The sequence below is a fragment of the Anser cygnoides genome, chromosome 2, assembly GCF_040182565.1.
Source record: "Anser cygnoides isolate HZ-2024a breed goose chromosome 2, Taihu_goose_T2T_genome, whole genome shotgun sequence".
Lineage (NCBI taxonomy): Eukaryota > Metazoa > Chordata > Aves > Anseriformes > Anatidae > Anser > Anser cygnoides.
In genome coordinates, this window is record NC_089874.1 from 127,735,064 (window position 1) to 127,755,486 (window position 20,423).

A 20,423-nucleotide genomic window follows, 5' to 3' on the forward strand; every position below is an offset into this window, starting at 1 on the left:
GATGCATGTAATCCATACATGGGTTAGCCATTTTTGCTGTGTGTGTATGCCCTTATCTTTATTTCTGATAATTTTCAATGGCAACTGCTTATGTTATAGAAATTTGGTATCTAATGGAGATTAAAACCAGTAACAGACTCCTCTCTTGAACTCTTGCATAACTCATGATTTGAGAAAGTGTAATTTTCTCAGGATTTTTTAATAATTTGTTGAACTTTTGCACTTCAGAATTGCATGCTCCTTGGAGGACGTAAGAACACAGATGTGCCATTGGAGGGGTATCTAGTAACGCCAATACAAAGAATATGCAAGTATCCTCTTCTTTTGAAGGTACTTAAGAGTTTTTTATCCAGGATTTCATAATCTCTATATAAAACTGGTTACTAAGAATATTTCAGAACAGCTAGAACTATCTTCCTATGCAGTGAATAATCTCTATCAGATACTTGACCCAGACTTGCTCTCATTAAAGGTAGGGTAACTCTTCTGACATGGGTATTAAAAGGACTGAGAAGTCTGGCTCAATTAAGATTATTAGCTCCCTTCTGTATCTAGTGGTGAGGTTGCCTCCTGATTGTTGAATCAAAGTGAACCATTTAAGTGAGTTTAATGAGACTAGGTTTGAAAATGTCCTTGCTTAAAAGGCTTGGGATAGCAGAGCTTGTTGCCAACATTCTTTGCTGAATCTAATCTGCCATCAGCAAAGTGTAAATGAAAAATATTTATGAAGATGTTTTTAAAGAAACGCTTCAGAGTATCAGTAAGATGCTGTATGTGGTTTTATGCATGTTTGCATGTTTATGCTTATCTTACTGTTATGGCTGAAAATAATGTGTTAAATGTACTAAAAAGCATTACATATTCAAATCTCGAAGTTACTGAAATTTTCTAATGTTAGTAAATAAAATAATATAATAATCAGGAAAGTAAATACTTAAAATACATATATGTGTAACAAATTTGAGTTTAATCTTGTTTATTGTTTCAAACAGAGAGAAAAGCAAGAGCACACTCTGCTTTAGAAGCTACTTGAAATATGATTGTTAGACTGTATTTTTCACAATGCATGCGTGAGTTTAGATCTGAAACACTGCCAGTTATGAGGCATATGCATTTCATTGCACTGACATAAAAACATAAAAGTAAACGTGTTAAAATAAAGATTTTTTTTTTAAACAAGTTACAGGATACAGTTGCAATGAGGTTTGAATCATCCCAGGTACCTGTGGTTTTACAGTTCACTTGGCAAATTAATTTTTTTTTTTAAATATTCTATTTTTGAATGGAGTACAGACAAAGCAGGGGAAATTGACTAATGAATTAAACTAGGGACACATTGAAATGAAGATATTTATGTACAAAAAAATTCAATACAGGGTGTAGTGGCAGCAGGGTTAAGGCTTCTTGCTAAGCCTCCAGAAAGAATGTACCCAAGCCTCCATCAGGATATGCACTGAAGGCTGCACTTAGTCAGTCCAGCTGTAAAAGTGGAGTTGGTAGTTTGAGATGGGAAATCTCCAATGAATACTGGCAACTCCGCTTTTGGTTTTCGGTATCGCTGCCATTACCAATAACCATCCAAAATCAGTGAGTCACCTAAGCTATTGTTCACTTCTCTGGTGTATTGCAGTAGATTAAACAATAGACTGGGGCTAAAGAAACTTTTTTTTTTCTTTTTTTGTCCTAAGTTGCAGGAAAGGCAGGTGTTGATTTTGACGTCAGTAAACTAACATTTTTAAACAGAGTTGTTATCTTTGTTGTTGAACAATTCCATCCCATGGAGTATTAAAAACAATAAAGGCGAATATGAAGAAACATTGTTGGGGAAAGAAAAGTAGCAGAAATGCCAACTTTTTCCTATGTAGTGATAATTTTTATTAATAGCAATTTATTTCTCTGAGTTTTAGTGTCCTACTAGAACACAACACCAGAGGGTTTATTTACTTTTCCACACAGTAAAAGAGAAGTCTGTCCATGTTTTGATTTTGTATTCTACTCAATTTAAGCCTCTTGTAATATTCATTTAGAGATCAAAGACAAGTTGTTTTTTCTTTTAATGTCTAAATAGGAGTTACTGAAGCGGACTCCAAGGAAGCACAGTGACTATGCAGCACTAATGGAAGCCCTCCAGGCTATGAAAGCTGTCTGTTCCAACATAAATGAGGCCAAAAGACAAATGGAAAAATTAGAGTTTCTGGAAGAATGGCAGTCTCATGTTGAAGGTTGGGAGGTAATGTCACAAGATGTGTTGCTTTGTATGAAGGAGAGAGTAAAAATTTTCAACAAGCCTATATTGCACTGTTTTTGTGATCCTGAGGTACTGTGAAATCCCCTCTTCTGTGAAATCACAGCTTTTATTTAGTATCTGTTCTCTAAATTAAGTGTTGTTCCATGACTGAGCACTGCTGTATAGCAGGCTTCCAGGAAAGATGGCAAATGTTCAGTGTTTTATTTGAAGTCTTGGTCGTTTACATCAACACATATGTGTGCACATGTATACATTATATAAATCCCAATCTTAACTGCTGCTCTGATTCTACTGCTGTCAATACCTGCTTAAGAGCATTTGTCTGGTAGAAAAATATTTTGATTGTTGATCATGCTCTAAGAATCCCTATTTTTTGTCAGCTTGTACATAGACCCTGTCAGCTTGTAGCTAGTCTCCATAGCTGAGCTAAGGTAACATAAATGTGTTAAGCAGACTCTATGTAAGAGGTCTTTTGTTTGGTTTTGTTTATTTTTAAATGATTAGCAAATATTATGGCTTTATTTTATTTTTGCGCAGAGACAGTAAATCTGCTCCTGAGTTAGACGTAGAAGATCCAAAAGAAGATCCAACCTTTCCCCTAAATAGCAACATGATGAAGTAGTTGTGTTGCCAAAACCTTCCTTTTGCATTATATTGAGTGCTACATTATATTGAGTGCTATAAAGAAATATAGATACAGATACAGGTATTTCTTCAAGTTGCTCTGGGTGTTTTGTATCCAAATGTCTGAGCTGCACAGATAGAGGTAGGAGGTAAACACAAGTGAAGTCCCAGTAAAATAAATACAAAGCAAGCAGTGTTAACATTTTTTAAAAGTCATTTTTGAATATTATACACAGGGTTTTTTAAGTCTAATTTCAACATGGAAGTAGTTCTTTGCTTTTCTGAAAACTGTAGTATGTACTACTGTTCTACTCCTCTTTCTAGGAGAGCTGCTTAAGAAATAGGGGAAGGGATTTTGTCTTAGTAGTACCAAACACCAGGAGTGAGTTTTATCTTGCCTTAATTTGAGTCCTTTTCAAACAATAGAGAGAAACAGGCTATTTGGTGATAAGATCTACCTGACATACTTTTGAGCTGTACTTAGGCTGAGATGAGTTTCATCCTGGATGTCCCTGCTTCTCTCCACTGATAATGAGAGAACCTCATTGACTGGCATCTACATTTGGTCCAGTGAGTAACTCAATCTCCTAATGCCTCTGTATCTCTGTCCAGTCTGATAATCGACCTTCAGTTAATCACCCACACTGGCTACCTGCAAAGCTTTAACAACTTGACTGCTGTCTACAAGACTGGTGACCAGTCTGAAGGCTGTCAAACTGTAGTGAGAGGATCGCATGCTCCTCATTGTAAAGTGAGGACTAACGCAATCTCTGAAGCTCTCCCCTCCAATCCTGTGCTACTTCTGATGTGTATAGGCAACGACTCTTTGCTTTGCTGAAGGTTTGCTGGCTGGAAAAGATAGAAAGAAAAAATTATTGTTATTTTTTTGCATGCTAGTCTGATAGACTGAGATCTGATTTTTTGGCTATGTAGTGGGAAATGGCTTCATACAGTGCAGAGGAAAGAAAGGGTTAGCGACACTGGTGGGAGCCTGAATCAGAGGAGGCTTTGAGATGGACCTGTCTGAACTTCAACTGACCGAGTTCCACAGGAAGTATAACAACAGAAAATAGAATATAGGCAAAAATAGTCAACTGTCATTTAAGCATTCATAATAATAGATCCAGCAGAGAGAAAAAAATAGTTTACACGTATCTCTGTTCCCTCCCTGCTGTTGCTAAGACTGTGGGTCTATGATGCTATACAGTGTTTTCTCAGTGGCAGGAAACTTTATACAGGACCTTCTGTTTCCCCCCAGAAACTTCCTCTCTGTTTCTCTGTACTCTGTCCTTGTGCTCTAGGTTCCCAATTTTACGTTATACACCCACTTACACCTGCAGCTTCTTGAACTTACTTTGCATAAGGTTGCCCTCTGCTTCTCCAGCAGAGGATTCAGTCTCCCCCTGCCTTCCAGAAGGGTTCAATGAAAAGCCACTATCTGAAAGGAGAATAAAAATTACTGTGAACAAAGAACTCCCTAAATACTGTCCATGATGCTTTCCTATCTGCCGCATGTGTAATCTGATGATCTGTGAAACAAACCTTTCATTTATTGTTAATTGAGTAGTATGGGAAGATCTGATTCATTCTAAATATGGATTAAATAACTAATTTTACTTTAATCAAATTTTTTGTGCTTCTATAGTACACTGTAGGATTTGAAATACATCTTATCCATCTTATGAAATACTTACAGTATTTTTCCTTTTGCTGTGTGACAACATTTTCAAGAATTGCTCTTCCATTTCTGTAATTGGGGTAGGTATAATTTAGAGCAGAGAAATCTGCTTATGCCAGAACTCAGAGCATGGTAGTCTTGTTCTAGGACTGTCAATACAATACATTCCATGAAAATTCACTGTGCCTCAAGATAAGGAATCTTAGCAAGTACAAAAACTATAATTGCTGGTCTGTATTCAGGCAAACCTTTCTGCCTTTAGTTATAACCCTCAGTCTCAAAACAAGCCATTAAAGACAAATAATAAATGACATAGAGTGTGTAGTCATGCCAGGATATTGTTTGCAGAATTTTTAAAAAGAGAAAACTTGGATAAAATAAAGCTTTAAATGTTATCATTGAGAAGTCTACTTGACCTAACACCTTCCAAAAGAAGTAAATATCTTAACAGCTGATTGTTTAGACTATGTAAAAATAAGTTTCTTTTTTATAATTACCTTGAACTTGCGGTCATCAGCTATATCTTGGAAAGATTAGGGCATGTAAACATTAAAATGCATGTTTTAGCTTGTGCAACACCTTCATGGAAGAAGAAATAGCAAGTTAAATCCTTATGCTACTAATATTTTAAGGCAAGGGAAACTTGTTAAATAATCCTTATTGCCTATCACAGGTTTTATTCCTTCTGTTATTTTCAGATTTTCAATTAAGTCTTCTGCAGTGCTGCAGTGATTAAATTTTTCTACTTGCTTTCAGTGCCTTGAGTTTTATACATATGTCAAATACATCGTAATGAACACACTCAAGTATAAAGTTATAGTATGATTAACTCAGTGCATTATTAGTCATGTAACTTGGTTAAGAACTGACTGTTCTCAAAGTTCTAACCCTGAAAAGGGAGTCCACTTCCCTGCATTAAGCTTCTTCTGACTCCTTAAGAAGAAATCCACTAGTAAATATGTATGCTGTTGAAGATATATTAACGGGCAAAGGAAGCAATATGGACAGAAGCATGCAAGACGTAGACTTATTCTCTCTCTGCTCTGAATGTGTTCTGTGAACCATAACATAGTAATTTCCTTCCAACATTGATTTTTTTCCCTAGATTTAATTTTAGGATTTCACTTGTGCTTGAACTCTGAAATAGTGCCATTGTCTTAAAATAGTCTGTTTTCAGTAGAGTTATGTGGTGTTTATTATAGCTGAGCTGATCAGGTTTGATGTTATCATATGGCAACCACAGGGTACCCAATCTGGCAAAATTGCCCTGATCTTAATATACGCATCTTTGAAATGGTAAGAATTCCAGAGCATTTGTGAGAGCTAACAATATTTTGAATGAATCCCAACAACAACTACAAAAAATCTCTGAATGCGATGCATGAGAGTGGATTTAATTAAATAAACATCTGGTTTTCTGCATAGCCTAAAAATAAAGAGACAAACTTGTTGGAGATTTCCTTCCAGAAGGAAATGCTTAGCACATTGCTTGGCCCCAACTAGAAGGAGGAAAGGGGGAAAAAGAAAAGACTATTTTTAGAATCTGATCAAAGCATGACTTGAATTCCTATACATAAGTGTCATAAAATGAAGCTTGCATTTGTTATGATAAAAATACAGATTCATGGAAAAATGGAACATCTGCTTCAAGAAAAAAAAATTTGAGTATAATGACTTTCTTATTTAATTTCCTAAGTGTTTAAATTTATTGGCCTGAATTCAGAACTTGTGTAGGTGGCTGTCTCAGCTGGAGAATGGCTCAGCAGCTGAAGGAGCCTGTCAGTAAAATTTGCGTGGATGTTTCAGTGAGAGAAGAAAAAATAAAATTATTGCATTTGTTGTAAGCTGAAAACAGAACAACCCAGTTTGAGTCACAGGCCAACTTAGTAACTGTAGCATCAAGTATTCCATCTCTTTCTATTCCACCATATCATCAAATGGTATTTTAATAGAGATTTCTGTTTTAAACTCCAGAATTTTTAGCCCTTTCCCCTGTTTATTTCTATGTCTCACACATGCATGAAGGTACTGAAAAATAAGTTAATATCTGCAATTTCTGACCTTTATCACCGTTAGAGCGGTGGCCACTGAATCAGTACACTCAGACCTCCATGTTTGACTGAAATTTGCCAAAAATATGTGGAAAAGTAATTTTTCTAAAAACTGAAATGAACAAATAACTGCTTTTGACTGCATGGTAATAAAGGACATTTTTGACTTTCTAAGATGGGTATTTAATGACTTAAGGATGAAGGGGATATTGTTTTCTCCCCCCAGTGCATTTTAAATGTATTTATTTCGTGATAAGGACTGCTCTAAAGTTAGACATTTGGAGTCTTCAGTGACTCAGTAGGAAAGATGGAGGACAAACAAGTCTAGATTCATGGTAGAAGTCTGCTTTTCAGGTCATTTTTTTTTTCAACTGAATCCATATGTTTTGTTGGAACATTTTTAGAACAGGTTTGTTTCTACAATAATAGAATTATTGATTATTGTTAATTTTTAAATCAATATATTACAAAAATTCTGGCTTCACTGAAAATATCCCAGCAGCTGTAATTGCAGTTACTTTCAATGTATAAAAACATGAGTTGTAGCCTGGTAGCACTGACTTTTACATTTAGGTTAAGCAACTATATGATCTTCACGTGCAAGCAATGAGTATAAATGTGTGTATTCATGAAAACTTTAAAAAGGCGAATTGCATTTCAGATTCAAATTGCTTACATTTGAGATTTCCTTGGTAGTTTGAGTTTAAGCATTTAATGAAAACTTGTTTGTCTCAGAAGGTTTTGATAATATTTGTTCTAAAATATTGCTTGTAGGTATTGTAGTTAATTTTTAGCTGTGGAGCCAGTAGCCTCTCCTGCTTTTGGGACAAGAGTATCCTCTCATTCATTATTGAAACCTTGAACCTTCCCTATGAGAAATTCCTCGTGCTGCTGGATTAATGAGTTATCCTAATGCTCTGGGTATAAACTGTAGCTTGGGCGTTCCTGCTGTAAACCCACGTTCAAAGTGTGGATACATCCTTCATGAAAAAGTTCTTATAGTTTTCATTCCTCCTTTGAACTGTATGGGATATGGTGGTCCTTTGTCCTGTCTGCTTTATCCTTCTTTGGGCTGTTTTTTACCTCTTGGGGATGCAGTGGAGTGCTTACCCCAGGTGTAGGGACAGCAGTACTTCCATATAATACACCCTTCCTCTTTTGTCCCTGTCAGCTCCATGCCCATCCAAACTCTAGGAGCAGGCTGACCCTCACAGTGTTAAATACATAAGGCATGGTGGGGGGAGCAGAAGAAAAGATTTTTCGGCACTGGCAGTGTTATGTAGGACAGCCAGATGTGACTTCTGATCCTGTTATCTTATTCCCTTGGACTTCAGTAAATACAACAGCAATAACAAAATTCACTGGCCTGCGGCCATACCACCATGGGCTGTGATCTTGTCAGAAGGTATAGGATAAGTGAAGTTAACATTGTTGAGTGTTTGGAAGGGAGGTCTCTGAGGGGAAAAAAGTATTTCTAGAATGTTTTTTTCATCATCTAGCAGTTTGTGTTAGAAAAGGAGGAGAACGAAGAGGAAAACAATAGCAAAGGGTAGTAATGTGATACAGATAATACTTACTGTCATATTGCAATGTCGAACTTAAATAATGAATTAGGTAAATCTTAGGAATTCAAGTAACCTGAATTACATACATTTAACATATGTATAGAACATGGTATTTTAAGACATGATTCTGGCATACTAGCAGAACTCAATAGGACTGTTGGGAAAAAGTTATATTTTCCTACAGTGAAAATGATTTTTTTTCAATAAAAAGAGATGAAATGATTTCATGAAATGCTTTATATGAAAAAATACACCCTTTTGTTGAAAACTGAAACTGCTGAAACAGTTTTGAAGCCTTAAGCTGAAATATTTGGTGTCCATAGAAAAATTATAATTTTCCAGCAAAGCTGATTTTTTCTGTAAAAGCAAGGAAACAAATAAAACCTTTTAAAAATACAGCCTTTTAAAAATAAATGCCAACAGATTTTAAAAGCAGCATAACATTGATTACTCTTTTTAATGTACAAAAGCTATGAAATGTAATGGAAAGAAACAACTTGTTTTTCTGTAGTTGTCAGCAAGAATTAAGTTCAGTTCTAATTTATGCTTAATTTATATTACTGTGTATGCTAAGGTGTTTCAGTGTTTGGTTTCAAATACAACTGTAAATTAATATGCCAGCTTCTGGTGTTTATTCTGTCTTAGGAAGGGAAATATGGTCTAGTGGCTATAGATGACATTCATTTTTGCCTCATTTGATCCTAAATGGAAACAAGAATGGTTAGTTAGCACTGATACTGAAGTTGATGATTTAGAGACCTGAATTATGTTCCACTGTTATAGTTGTGCAATCTCTCTTATCATCTCTGTAAATAGCCCGCTTTCTCCTTAGAGCAGAGTGAGCTGTTGCTCAATATTCAGGACTGTGACGTACAAAGGATGCATGGTAAGATGAAGAGCTGAGAGCGGAACCCATGATTGCTTCTTGGCTCTTAATTGAATACATTTTTCTTTGGGCTGTTGTGATTAGATCAAGAAGAGGAAGTAACTACAGCTATTGCAAGTAAAAGTCATTCAGAACATGTGTAGATGAAAGAAAATCCCTGGCTTTTGCAGGTTTTGCAGGTTGAATGTTGACTGGCTGAAATTAAGAAGCTCCTTGAGCTGGGATGTATGCATAATTATCAATAGGATTGCACGGCTTGATGCACATAGAACAAGTACAGAAGGTCTGTCCCACAGGAGCATGGACTTGTATGGCATTCAACATGGATAAATGCTGGGTGCTGCATTTGGGTCATAACAACCTCTGCAGTGATGGCTTGGGGAAGGGTGGCTGGAAGGTTGCCTGGGAGAAAAGGACCAGGAACATGAGTCAGCAGTGTGCTCAGGTGGCTGAGAAGGCCAATGGCATCCTGGCTTCTATCAGAAATAGTGTGGCCAGCAGGACCAGGGAGGTAATTGTCCTCTGGTGTTCAAGTACTGTGTTCAGCTTTGAGCCCCTCACTGCAAGAAAGATATTGGGCTGCTGCAATGTGTTCAGAGAAGAACAAAGCTGGTGAAGGGACTAGAAAACAAGATGAGGAGTGGCTGAGGGAACTGGAGTTGTTCAGTCTGGAGAAAAGGAGGCTGAAGCTTATCGCTTTCTACAACTACCTGAAAGGACATTGCAGTGAGGTAGGTGTTGGTCAGTTTTCCCGGGTGACAAGTGATAGGACATGAGGAGATGACCCTAAGTTGTGCCAGGGGAGATTTAAATTGGATATCAGGAAGAATTTCTTTATGGAAAGGGTGAAGAAATGGTTCAAGCAGTCATTGGAACAGGCTGCCCTGGGAAGTGCTTGAGTTACCATCCCTGGGGGTATTTAAGAGATGTCTAGATGTGGTGCTTAGGGACATGGTTTAGTTATGAACTTGGTAGTATAAAGTTGACAGTTGGACTTGATGATCTTAATCATGTCATAATGGTCTTTTCCAACTAAATGATTCAATGATTCTATGGTTTTCAGAAATAGCAAAGTGGACCTTGATTTCAAGGCAGGCTTCTTTGAGAGGTTCATTTGTCTTTATAAGGCACTGAAATGCTAGGAATTTGTCATAGGAATATTTTTGGGAAAATGTTATTCTTTGTTAAAGTTGCTTCTTTTTGATTAAGCTTATTGAAAATGCCTGCCTTGTTTTCAAAACAAAACAACACAAAAACAAAACCAAAACAATCTGCCTCAAGCAGTAACGAGGCATGGGAAATTTCATTCCAAACATATAAAGATTAACAAAATTCTGATGTCTTCAGAGTATGTTAAGAAGAAGTATGCTAGTCTTACTTGTAGATGCTGCTATCAACTTTGATTCTGTCTAGCTCAATTTAGTATGGAACTATACATACACTTAATGACATTCAAGTTTGGGGTTACCTCAGCTTCCAAATTAATCTTGGCATAGATTATGTGTTTCAAAGCCTCATTTGCAGACTTTTCTTACTAAATATTAAAGTCACAAAGGATAAGACTTGTTTTATAAAGTTGGACTGGTTTATCATGAGAGATCTTGTGTACAGACGTGACATAATTTGGAAACTTTAATGAGGAATCTTAAACATCCAATAAAGCAAAAAACCCTTCTCCTAGTTAATTATGGTACTAGGTGAATACAAAGCTGGTGTTAAATGTTATTAAGTAAACATTAGAAATTATTATATAGTTACAATATTAAGAAATAACCGTAAGTTTTAGTCTTGGTGTTTTCAGAGAATTGTGAGTTTGTATAAGAAATGTTGTCCTTTCTTGCTGCAGAATTCTTCAGTTAACACAAAATAAAAATGATTGATTTCTTTCCCATTAATTTTAGGGGTCCAACATCACTGACACATGCACAGAAATGCTGCGAAGTGGACTACTTCTGAAAATCTCAGCAGGAAATATTCAAGAGCGGATATTTTTTCTGTTTGATAACCTTTTGGTCTACTGCAAAAAAAAGCATAGGTAAATGGTCCATTTATACTTTGAAAAATCATTTGTGTTTTTTCTTACGGTAGAGCTAGTCCTCTGTATGCTTTTTCTTAACAATATTTGAACAATACCAAAGTGTTTATTGTAGTTAATTGCAATATAAACTTAAATATTTTCAGAGGAAACCCATCATCCACTAAGAATTGCATTTAATTCAAACATTGGAAAAATTTTGTAGGAATGCAGAAACCAAATGGTGAAATAGAGGGAGAAGGAATCTGTTTCATCAGACTTCCATAACAGGTACTATGTGGTGGTCTCACTCTCTTCTAGGAAGGGTAAACAGGCTGAATGTTTAGTTAAACACATTAGGATTGTAGCTTATGCTATAAAATTAGTCTCTAAAGTTTCAAGTGTTTCAAGCCTTTGTATTTCTAATCAGGGAAAAGAGCCAGAATGCTGCTGCTTGCTGCATTGCAGGGAGTAATTCTGTAGGTCAGCAACAACCTTCTGTAGTTAATGTTCATTCAGTGCTCTTATGCTTCTGAGGAATAAGGATTCTGCGTACAGGTATCCCTTTTTAAACTGCTTGAGTTTCTTTCTTTGATCCAGAAACTGCTTTTAATAGCCACTGAATACACATATTGCTAGATAGGTCCTTGGTAGATTCCTGGAAACATGATAGACCTTGGAAATGCTCTCTAATACCCCTGCCAAAATAAAATGCATTTTTTGTAATTTTTAAACATCCTTTTGCTGCACAGTTGTATAAACATGGATCACTAAGCTTTAGTTTCATGGATACAAAGGTCTCTAGGATTATTGGATTTAACTCACTTTGGAGAGAAAAAATATACTGAACCTTTATACTTGCTGCTATTTTTTTAATATATTATTCAGTTTTTGAATAAGAAGCTTATAATGTAATAGAGTTACTCATTAGACAGTAATGATTGAGAAGCAGGTCATTTTCTGAAGATTACTATCTCTCTGGAGTGAGTGAAGGTCAGAACTCAGATGATCATTAATTCTCAGGAACTGACTTTTGTTTGAAATACAGTATTATCATTACAGGCTGAAATGGACAGAAAATCATCTCTGGTTTATCTTACATGAGAAAAGCTGCGTAGGACTGGGAGTCTGAAAAGGCCTTGACTACCTCCAAAATATCAGAAATTCTTAAGTATAATTCTTGGTTAACTTTCAAGTGCGGAAGAAAAAATGTGTTCATAGTTCTTCCATGCATAAGTGCCACATATGAGGCTAACATACATGTGTGTAGGGCAAAATTTACATCCAAAAGTGTTATTTCATTTTTTCAGTCATGCTAACCTTGTATTGAATTTCTTGATAAATATAAGGAGGCTAAAGCAGCTAGGAGGACACATCCTCCCAGTGCATTATTTTGTCTTTAATGACAGAGTGTGGCAAGTAGGTATCAAAGTGTTGGAACAGGACTTCTAGAGTGAGGCTTTGCTGATAAACTCTTGTCATCTACCAGTTTGAAGCTTAGTCTTGCCAGAGTTGGCATCTTTGCTTTAGCATCATCAGTGTCCCATTCAGGAATGAGACAATTCGATTAGACGTATAAATGAGTTGTGACCTTTACAGTTTCCTTTGGATGCTACATGTACAAGTAGCAGTATAGAAACATAACACAAAGTTGTGGGTGACTTGCTCATCTTCTCTTTCTCTTATCAGGCGATTGAAGAACAGCAAAGCATCTACTGACGGCCATCGTTACCTTTTTCGGGGCAGAATAAACACAGAAGTGATGGAAGTAGAGAATGTAGACGATGGAACAGGTGAGTATATTTCTGCTGCTAGTTTACTAAAGTAGTCTTTCAGGGTGATGAAATCAAATGAAGCTTTATGATTTCTTTGAGAATGGAGGCTTCTAGTACATAGAAATTATAAGACGCTACTTTAAAAGTGCAGTCTGCTCTTATCAAAGCTCTGCTTCTGTGACACTTCACTGCTTTCATACTTTAGTAGCAGGGCAGTCATAGATGACTGTTTTACACTAACATAAACAGAGTTATAAAATAGGGTGACATTTATTGCTCAACTGAAATTGTATATTTAACTTCACTTTACAGCATTACAGCACTGCTAGATAGGTTATCCCTAGGAATGTGATGTATTTGTACAAGCAGATGAGAAAGTTACTTCTGTTGGGATGAAACCTCAAACACTACAAATGCTGAAATTGTAATAAAAGTGTTTAAGAAAAATGAAGTTTTTCAAAACACCTGTAGGGATATAATCCATATGATTGCTAGAAATTTTCTTGACAAACGTTAGAGAAATGAAAGCCCAAAATACTTCTATAAATGTTACTTTTTATTTTATAAGCTTGAGTTTTCTGAAACTTTTTTCCCCCTGATTATTATTTCCTCATAATTAATAAAGAAAGACTGAAATATTTGGGGCTGTTTAATGTAAAACAAAATGAAAAATAGTAAACTTGCAATGGTATTGCAAATATATGTCTGAAGGAAGTTTCAGCAAGTTATCTATTACTTGTCCTGATTTTAAAACAGCATTAGATTTTCCCCATGTGTGGATCCCAAGCATTTTCCCTACTGTGGATCCCAAGCATTTATGAATGTAACTTCTATTTAAAAATGAACCGAAATAACAATTATTGTACAGCTTAAATAAGCTGTTTCAGTTCTTCACAGAAGTTAAATATTTCTTAAAAGTGAGGATTCTTTTTTTTGTAATTTTGTGTTCGTTTGTTTTCAAAATAGTTCACTTACTCTACTGTATGGAGAACAGTTTGAATACTGTTCTTATTGTGACACTTATTTATTGGAAGGCTCTTATGTCTGTCTTCCATCTCTTCTTTGTCAGTCTTTCAACCTTTTGTCATGTGCCATGTTTTCTACGTTTTTATTGGTTTTTTTTGTGTCTTTTGGTGATTTTTTTCCGCAGTTTGTTTGCCTCTTTTGTATTAAGTGGTGTCCAGAGCTGAAACTTTGCTGGTGCCAAGTAGAACAGAATAATTACAGAATAATTGGTGCTGCACATGGATTGTCTATTAGTAATCCCACAATGGCTTGGCTTGGCTTTTTTTTTTTTTTTAATACTTTGTGATCTAACGTACCACCAGATCCTTTTGTGCAGTACTGCTATCTATCCCATTATATTCTATACTGTATTAGTATATATGCGTAGTTACTAATAATTACTTTCTTACCTTACTAAATTTTATTTTACTGGAAACCAACTCTTTCTACAATTTCTTAAGAATTCAGAATTCATACTTTGTTCCCCAGAGTTCTTGCAACTCTCCTTGCTTTGGTTCCATAAACAAACCATTTCATTTCTCAATAAAACTACTGGAAAATGGTAAATATAAGGTATAGCAATTTGGGTCACACTTGATAGGTTTTCTTTGTTTTATAGAACAAATTTCACAGTAACTTTTTGACATCTGCTTGGGCTATGTCCTTCACCGGGCCAAACGGTTAGTAGAGATTTCTGTAAATGCACTATATGGAATTTCGTCAGGCCTCATTGACTTGAATATAATTTAGCCTGCTATTTCCATTTTCTAGTTTGTATTCCTGTCTAGTTGTTAGTTTTATTTGTGAGAAATATGAAACCTCAGTTAGCATTTTGCTTATGCAAAAAAGACAATCGAGTATTTTGGTCTTTTATGTCACCTATTATTTGACTAACATCCATTTATTTTCCTTCATCTTCCTTGTATGCACATTAGAAATACAAGATAGTTTTCGTGTTTCCATTATCTTGTGACTTAGGTTTTCTGATTTTGTTGCTATATGCATATGGTCTTCTCTTAGACTTGGCAATAAGTGTGTATTTCCACTTTTTGTATGTATTAGTATGCATAAGTATAGTGTATTATGTATGTATAAGTTTATGTATTTTCCACTTTTTTCCACTCATGTTTGATTTCCAGATATCTTTTCTGGAAAAGAGATTTTTCTTTGCAGTTTTCTATGGCTTTGAAAGTTCTTTTTCATAGGAAAACAATCAGCTGTCTTTTTACTTAAAACTCTTTGTGTTACTGTGGCCACAGAAGCTTATAGCAACCATCTTCTTCCTGATGAATATTCCAAGAACTTTATAGCATTTTCTTTCGTCGTTTCCAATTCCACATATGCTTTAAGTATTGTCTTTAGCAAATATTGCTTCCATCCTCCAAGTTTCACCTGTATTTCTCAAGTCTGTCGTGACTTTCATTTGGTTGTTCTAGCTTTCCATTCCTTGATCTTGTTCACCCTGTCCATTTTTATTCCTGCCCATTCATCTTCATCCTCAATAAATCTTCAAGTAAAATTTAGCTGAACACAAATTATCTCCTTCCTCACTCTATACCAGTAGTCTAATTTCCTCCAGCAAAATGAAATTTAGCAACCCTTTCCATTTCCTATAGCCTTGCACACAATACTGAAGGCCATCTTCCTTCCTTCCCACTTCCTCTCCTGCACCATATCAAATCTTGTCACTTTGATCTTTGCAACATTTCTAAAATCCACACTTTCCACACTTACGAGACATGAATTATTATTATTTTTTATTATTATTTTGTTTTGTGTATTCACCTCTTCTTTTTCCCCAACCCCAGGTTTCCTGCCTTCTCCTTTTCTGTTTGTCCAATATTCTAAAATAATATCTTACTGTAATTATTGCTGCTTCTTCCCTGCTTTCTGTGGTTCTTTTTGAAATATGGAAATATTTGAGTCATTTCACTGGTCTGTGGCAGCCTTCTTTGCTTTTCTGGTATATCTCCCCCCCCCTTTTTTTTTTTAACCTGTTTTCCTTCCTTTTAGTCAGCAGTTCACTCTTCATGCTTATAGGATGGTACTTCTTTCACTCGTATCATGATGCTCTTTTTTAACCTTCTTCTGTCTTGGTTTCTGTACTGTTCTCATTTGGGGCACCCAGATGTCGTTTCTCATCCCCTGTAATCATTCACATTTGAACTGTAACCCAATAATACTCTGCTGCATTCTTTTTGCCTTATTTCATTCCCAAATGTAGCAATGTGTTCTGAGCCTCATTCATGTTAGCTTTGCATGTGCTTTTTTTGGTATTTTCCCCTCCTTAATTATCTATCATTTTCCATAATTCTTAATTTAGAGTGCAAGCTCTTAGGGGCATAGTGCTTATATTTTCATAGCTATGCATGACCCTTTCTCATGTATTGTTCATGGTGCTTCTGTAAGCATTAAAGTTGTTTACTGTAACTGTTGGGATCATCTGCTCTTCTGGTATAAGGAACCTTAGGGCTTCAGGGGTCTGAATTTTGCTGGCAGTACCAGTTTCCATCTTAACTCATTGCCATCTGTATAACATTTGGCAGTCTTAGCACCCAGCTAGGTGATCGGGCTTTTCAGAGAATTCGGCACGAGATAAACGTGTTATCACATTGTCAGTGCTCAGGGTCCTACAGTTACAGAACTTCGTCAGCCAAGTGAGCTACGTGTTTGAAATGTCATCTCTACACTGGGATATTCAAGTGGTAGGATAAGCCGATTTTGGGGCTTTTAACTACTAAGTTAGCACCAAAATTTTGTCCAAAGTGAAATACCTGTGTCTAAATCTGTGTGCGAGTCCGAGGAATACTTTTTGACATACATCTTTTGCCACAATTTTAACTGCCACGATTCTCTGCATTAGAGATCATAATATTTCCCTGCCAAACAAGGGGGTTTTGATGACAGATGCATGAAACCAAAGACCACAGGAAAACATTCTTATACCAGGACAATATTAACCTGCAACTTTAAAAATGAATAAACAAAAAGGCACAGCTAGTGCTTTATTGCCAGGTTTTTAAGTCCATGCATAAATAATACAGAGGGACATTAACTTTCCTTCCTTCAGTATCCCTCCTGCCTCTGATCTCCAGGAGGCTGCAGTCTGTCAGCTGTTAGCTTCTGTCTGAGGCTTCTTTCTTTTCACCGACTTTTTGGTTTTCTGAGGGTGCATGAATGATACGATGGGTAGTTTACACTTGCTTGCACTTATATTCTTGTGAGTATGAGAAAATTTTGTTGGTTTAGAAATCAGCCATCAGTCTCATGATTTTCTAGTAGTTCCTGACATTTCCCAGCTCACTGTACAAAACTTGGCTGCTTTCCATCTAATTAAAATGCAGAGTTATTGAAAGGATACTAGCATGTCTGCTGAGATTTATGATAAATTGTAGCAGGCATTTCAGCAAGGGTTTCAGTTTCAGAAAATCCCATCTCATTATACAAAACAGGGCTGAATTATGAAGCTGTATTTACAAAGTAAAGAGGTCTGCAGCTATTACAGTAGTTCAGGGCTGGCCCCAGGACTTTCTTGCCTCATAATGAAAGTTTTTGGTGAGAGAATGCTGACCTTTTGATTTTTGTAATAATTTGTACAATAGTTGCTAGTTCTAGTTTTAATCTGTCTTTTATGCAAAAAAATGTATTTGCTTCATAGGCCATTTATGCCTCACGAATTTTCCCCCAGGAGTTGCATCTAATCCTATTGAAGGACATTCATGCAGGGGTGTCGGTTTCAGAGAGGAAGTCTGCTTAGCTAATTTCTGAATAAGATTTATAGACTAGCATGTTAAAATCAAATGTCATGTAAGTCAAGAAGGAGTAAAAAGCAGTAAATTGTCTGCTTTTTATAGCATAGCAGTTTACATGCTAAGAGGCAGTTCAAGATTTTTTGTTTAAAGAAGTTTAAGAACATCAGCAGCAATTGTTACCTCTCTCCCATTATATGCACACTGAAAGTAGGGTTGTTAGGAACATATTTCAAAAATTACACATTTGGTTATGCATATTTTTGAAGTCAATGATTTTTTAAAAATATTTCAGCTTGTGTAATCACTAACTGTATATATATTTCTTTATTCAGATAGCAAATAAAAATACATCAAATATCAGTGAAAATATATCAAGTATTTATGATTTGCTTACTCTTCAAACCAAAATTGCATTTCCCCAACTGTATATTTAGTCCGTTTATAAACTTAGTAGTAAATCATTCAATCAGCAGAGCAGTTCTGAATAATTTTAGGTACAAAACCACAATGCTGTTTTTTATGAAATTATTTATGTAGCACAAACAAAAGTACTCTAAATAACAGTGATCTGTTCTTTTAAGAGGACTCGGCTTGTTTTAGTACTGAATTTATACCTTCTTCATAGAATCACTTAGGTTGGAAAAGACCTCTAAGATCATCAAGTCCAACCGTTAACCTAGCACTGCTGAGTCTACCACTAAACCATGTCACTAAGCACCACATCTACACATCTTTTGAATACCTTCAGGGTTGATGGCTCCCATATGCCAGGCAATTCTCTTTCACATTATAAAAAACACATTATGTTTACTAGAAGTAAAAAATACAGCTCATTAAGTTAAAACAGTTCACAATCAGCACAGATAATTTTACATTCTTTATATTTGTTCTGTTTTTCTTTCTGTTTTATTCTTCTGTATTTCATTAGTTTTATGTATAATAATAGAAGGAGTATTTAAAAAAATATATTACTTATTTCTTTTTTAAGAGCTTTTGTTCTTTAAGCCAATTTATCTATTCCCAGCTGACTACCACAGCAGTGGCCACACTGTCATTAATGGCTGGAAGATCCACAACACAGCAAAGAACAAATGGTTTGTGTGCATGGCAAAAACACCTGAAGAGAAGCAAGAATGGCTGGAAGCTATTTTGAAAGAGCGAGAGAGACGAAAAGGTAGGTTAATAAACTTCCTTGTGTTGCTGTGCCAGAAAGCCACGCTGTATTTTTATGTTGAGATATAAAGCAAAACAGCTGCTAGGCAAACTTGTGGTATCAGGTTCAACTGAAGCTTTATGAATAACAGCTTGGAAAAAAATAAATCAAACTACTACTGGGAAGGACATAATGACTTGAATCATGTGTGTTGGTAGTGAGTGTCATTTTGTAAATGGGAAGATGATTTCATCTACGATTTTGCAGCTTATCCTCAACCAGAAAATATTATCATAATTTTATTGAGGCCTGTGAAATGTTGTGGTTTGTGGTATATGAGGGTCTATCCTAAATGCCTTTTGGGGTCTGTATACGTTTTGTGAATGGAAATTTGAAGCACTGAAATAAACAGATTTTCTAAGTTTCTTCATGCAGATGATTCAACATGAAATGGTGAATACGCCCACAACCCCATCTTTGATCCACTCTCCCCTATCCAAGAAAGTAACAAATCACCATTGCAAACAACTGTCTTTTGAATCATTGAATTAAGGTGGAAGAATACTTGGCTGAAATATAATCCTGATCTCTAATGTGACCACAAATAACCTTGTGTATTGAAGGTGAACCCAGCACAAAATAGATGACGCATCATCATCTTCTGGAGCTAATTTCATTTGCAAGCTAAAATATCCTAATCAGTAAGGATGTATGGAGCCTCAGTACTGAAAGAAAATATGACCGTGTAGTCAGATCTGGGTTTCTGTTCCTGGTTTGTGTAGATTTCCTGTGTCCTGTTTCAGTAGCCATTGTTTTGTGCCTCTGTTGTAAATGGAGGATAACAATACTTTCTTTGGTCTTTTAAAGTTGAATACTGGATGTTTGTATAACATTTGCTGTAGGACCAGAGTTTCAACTAGAATGTCTGAGCCCTGGCTAATTAATAGTGCCATCAAGAATTAATAGTGGAAAAGCTAAAAAGATGCCTTAGAGGTCTAAAAGCTCAACATTTTAGAATAAAAAATAAATGTGCTAGAGATGATGTCAAACACAACAACAACAAACAGATTTCTCTGCTTCTGTTTAGGGCCTTGTCTGAATCTGACTAAATAGATTTTCAACAAATCCCACTTCTCTTTTTTTACGTTTCTTGATTTCCTTAGACACTTGATACCTTTAGGTAAGAAATACAAAGAGTAAATAGTAGTCTTTGTTGTTGTTGTATTCTTATTATTTCACACTCTACTGGTAACAGAATTGTCTCTGACCTAAACCTTACCAAGCTTGAGGTCTGAGGTTATCTTCTCAAATGCATCTTATAAATTAGGGAATTTTTTAGCTCTTGGTGGTCACAAGGGATTTGCCACTGAGGAGACAATCATGAAAGAAACAGGAACAGGATAGAACAGGAGAAGATTTGGTAGACACTTAGACTCAGTTTGCAACACAGGATCTGCAAAAATATTTCTTGAATATCTCCATTACTACATCGACTTATAACATCTCCTCCAGCACAGTGATTTTTTTCAAAACATCTGTATAAACAAAGCAGGATGCATCAACTTAATTGCAGGCAAGTTGCCAAATTACTCAGGAACCAAACAGATACCTTTTTAGAATTCAAATATTGTATCTGAATGTAGCTATAAGCAATTTCCTATTCACTGTGAAC

At 35.8% G+C, this 20,423-nt stretch overlaps 1 protein-coding gene across 3 annotated transcripts in view; it reads left to right on the plus strand.

Annotated features, from left to right (window-relative positions):
* Positions 1-20,423, plus strand: part of PREX2 (phosphatidylinositol-3,4,5-trisphosphate dependent Rac exchange factor 2) — a 176,295-nt gene that overhangs the window by 51,559 nt on the left and 104,313 nt on the right. For all 3 annotated transcript variants that reach the window (XR_007168405.2, XM_048077004.2, XM_048077003.2), the window contains 5 exons: positions 229-330; positions 2,069-2,230; positions 10,954-11,087; positions 12,756-12,859; positions 18,623-18,772. Coding sequence is in view for 2 of the 3 variants with exons in the window: in XM_048077004.2 (XP_047932961.1) it covers positions 229-330; positions 2,069-2,230; positions 10,954-11,087; positions 12,756-12,859; positions 18,623-18,772 (652 nt within the window). In the remaining variant the exon portion in view is untranslated. The remainder of the gene's footprint in view (positions 1-228; positions 331-2,068; positions 2,231-10,953; positions 11,088-12,755; positions 12,860-18,622; positions 18,773-20,423) is intronic.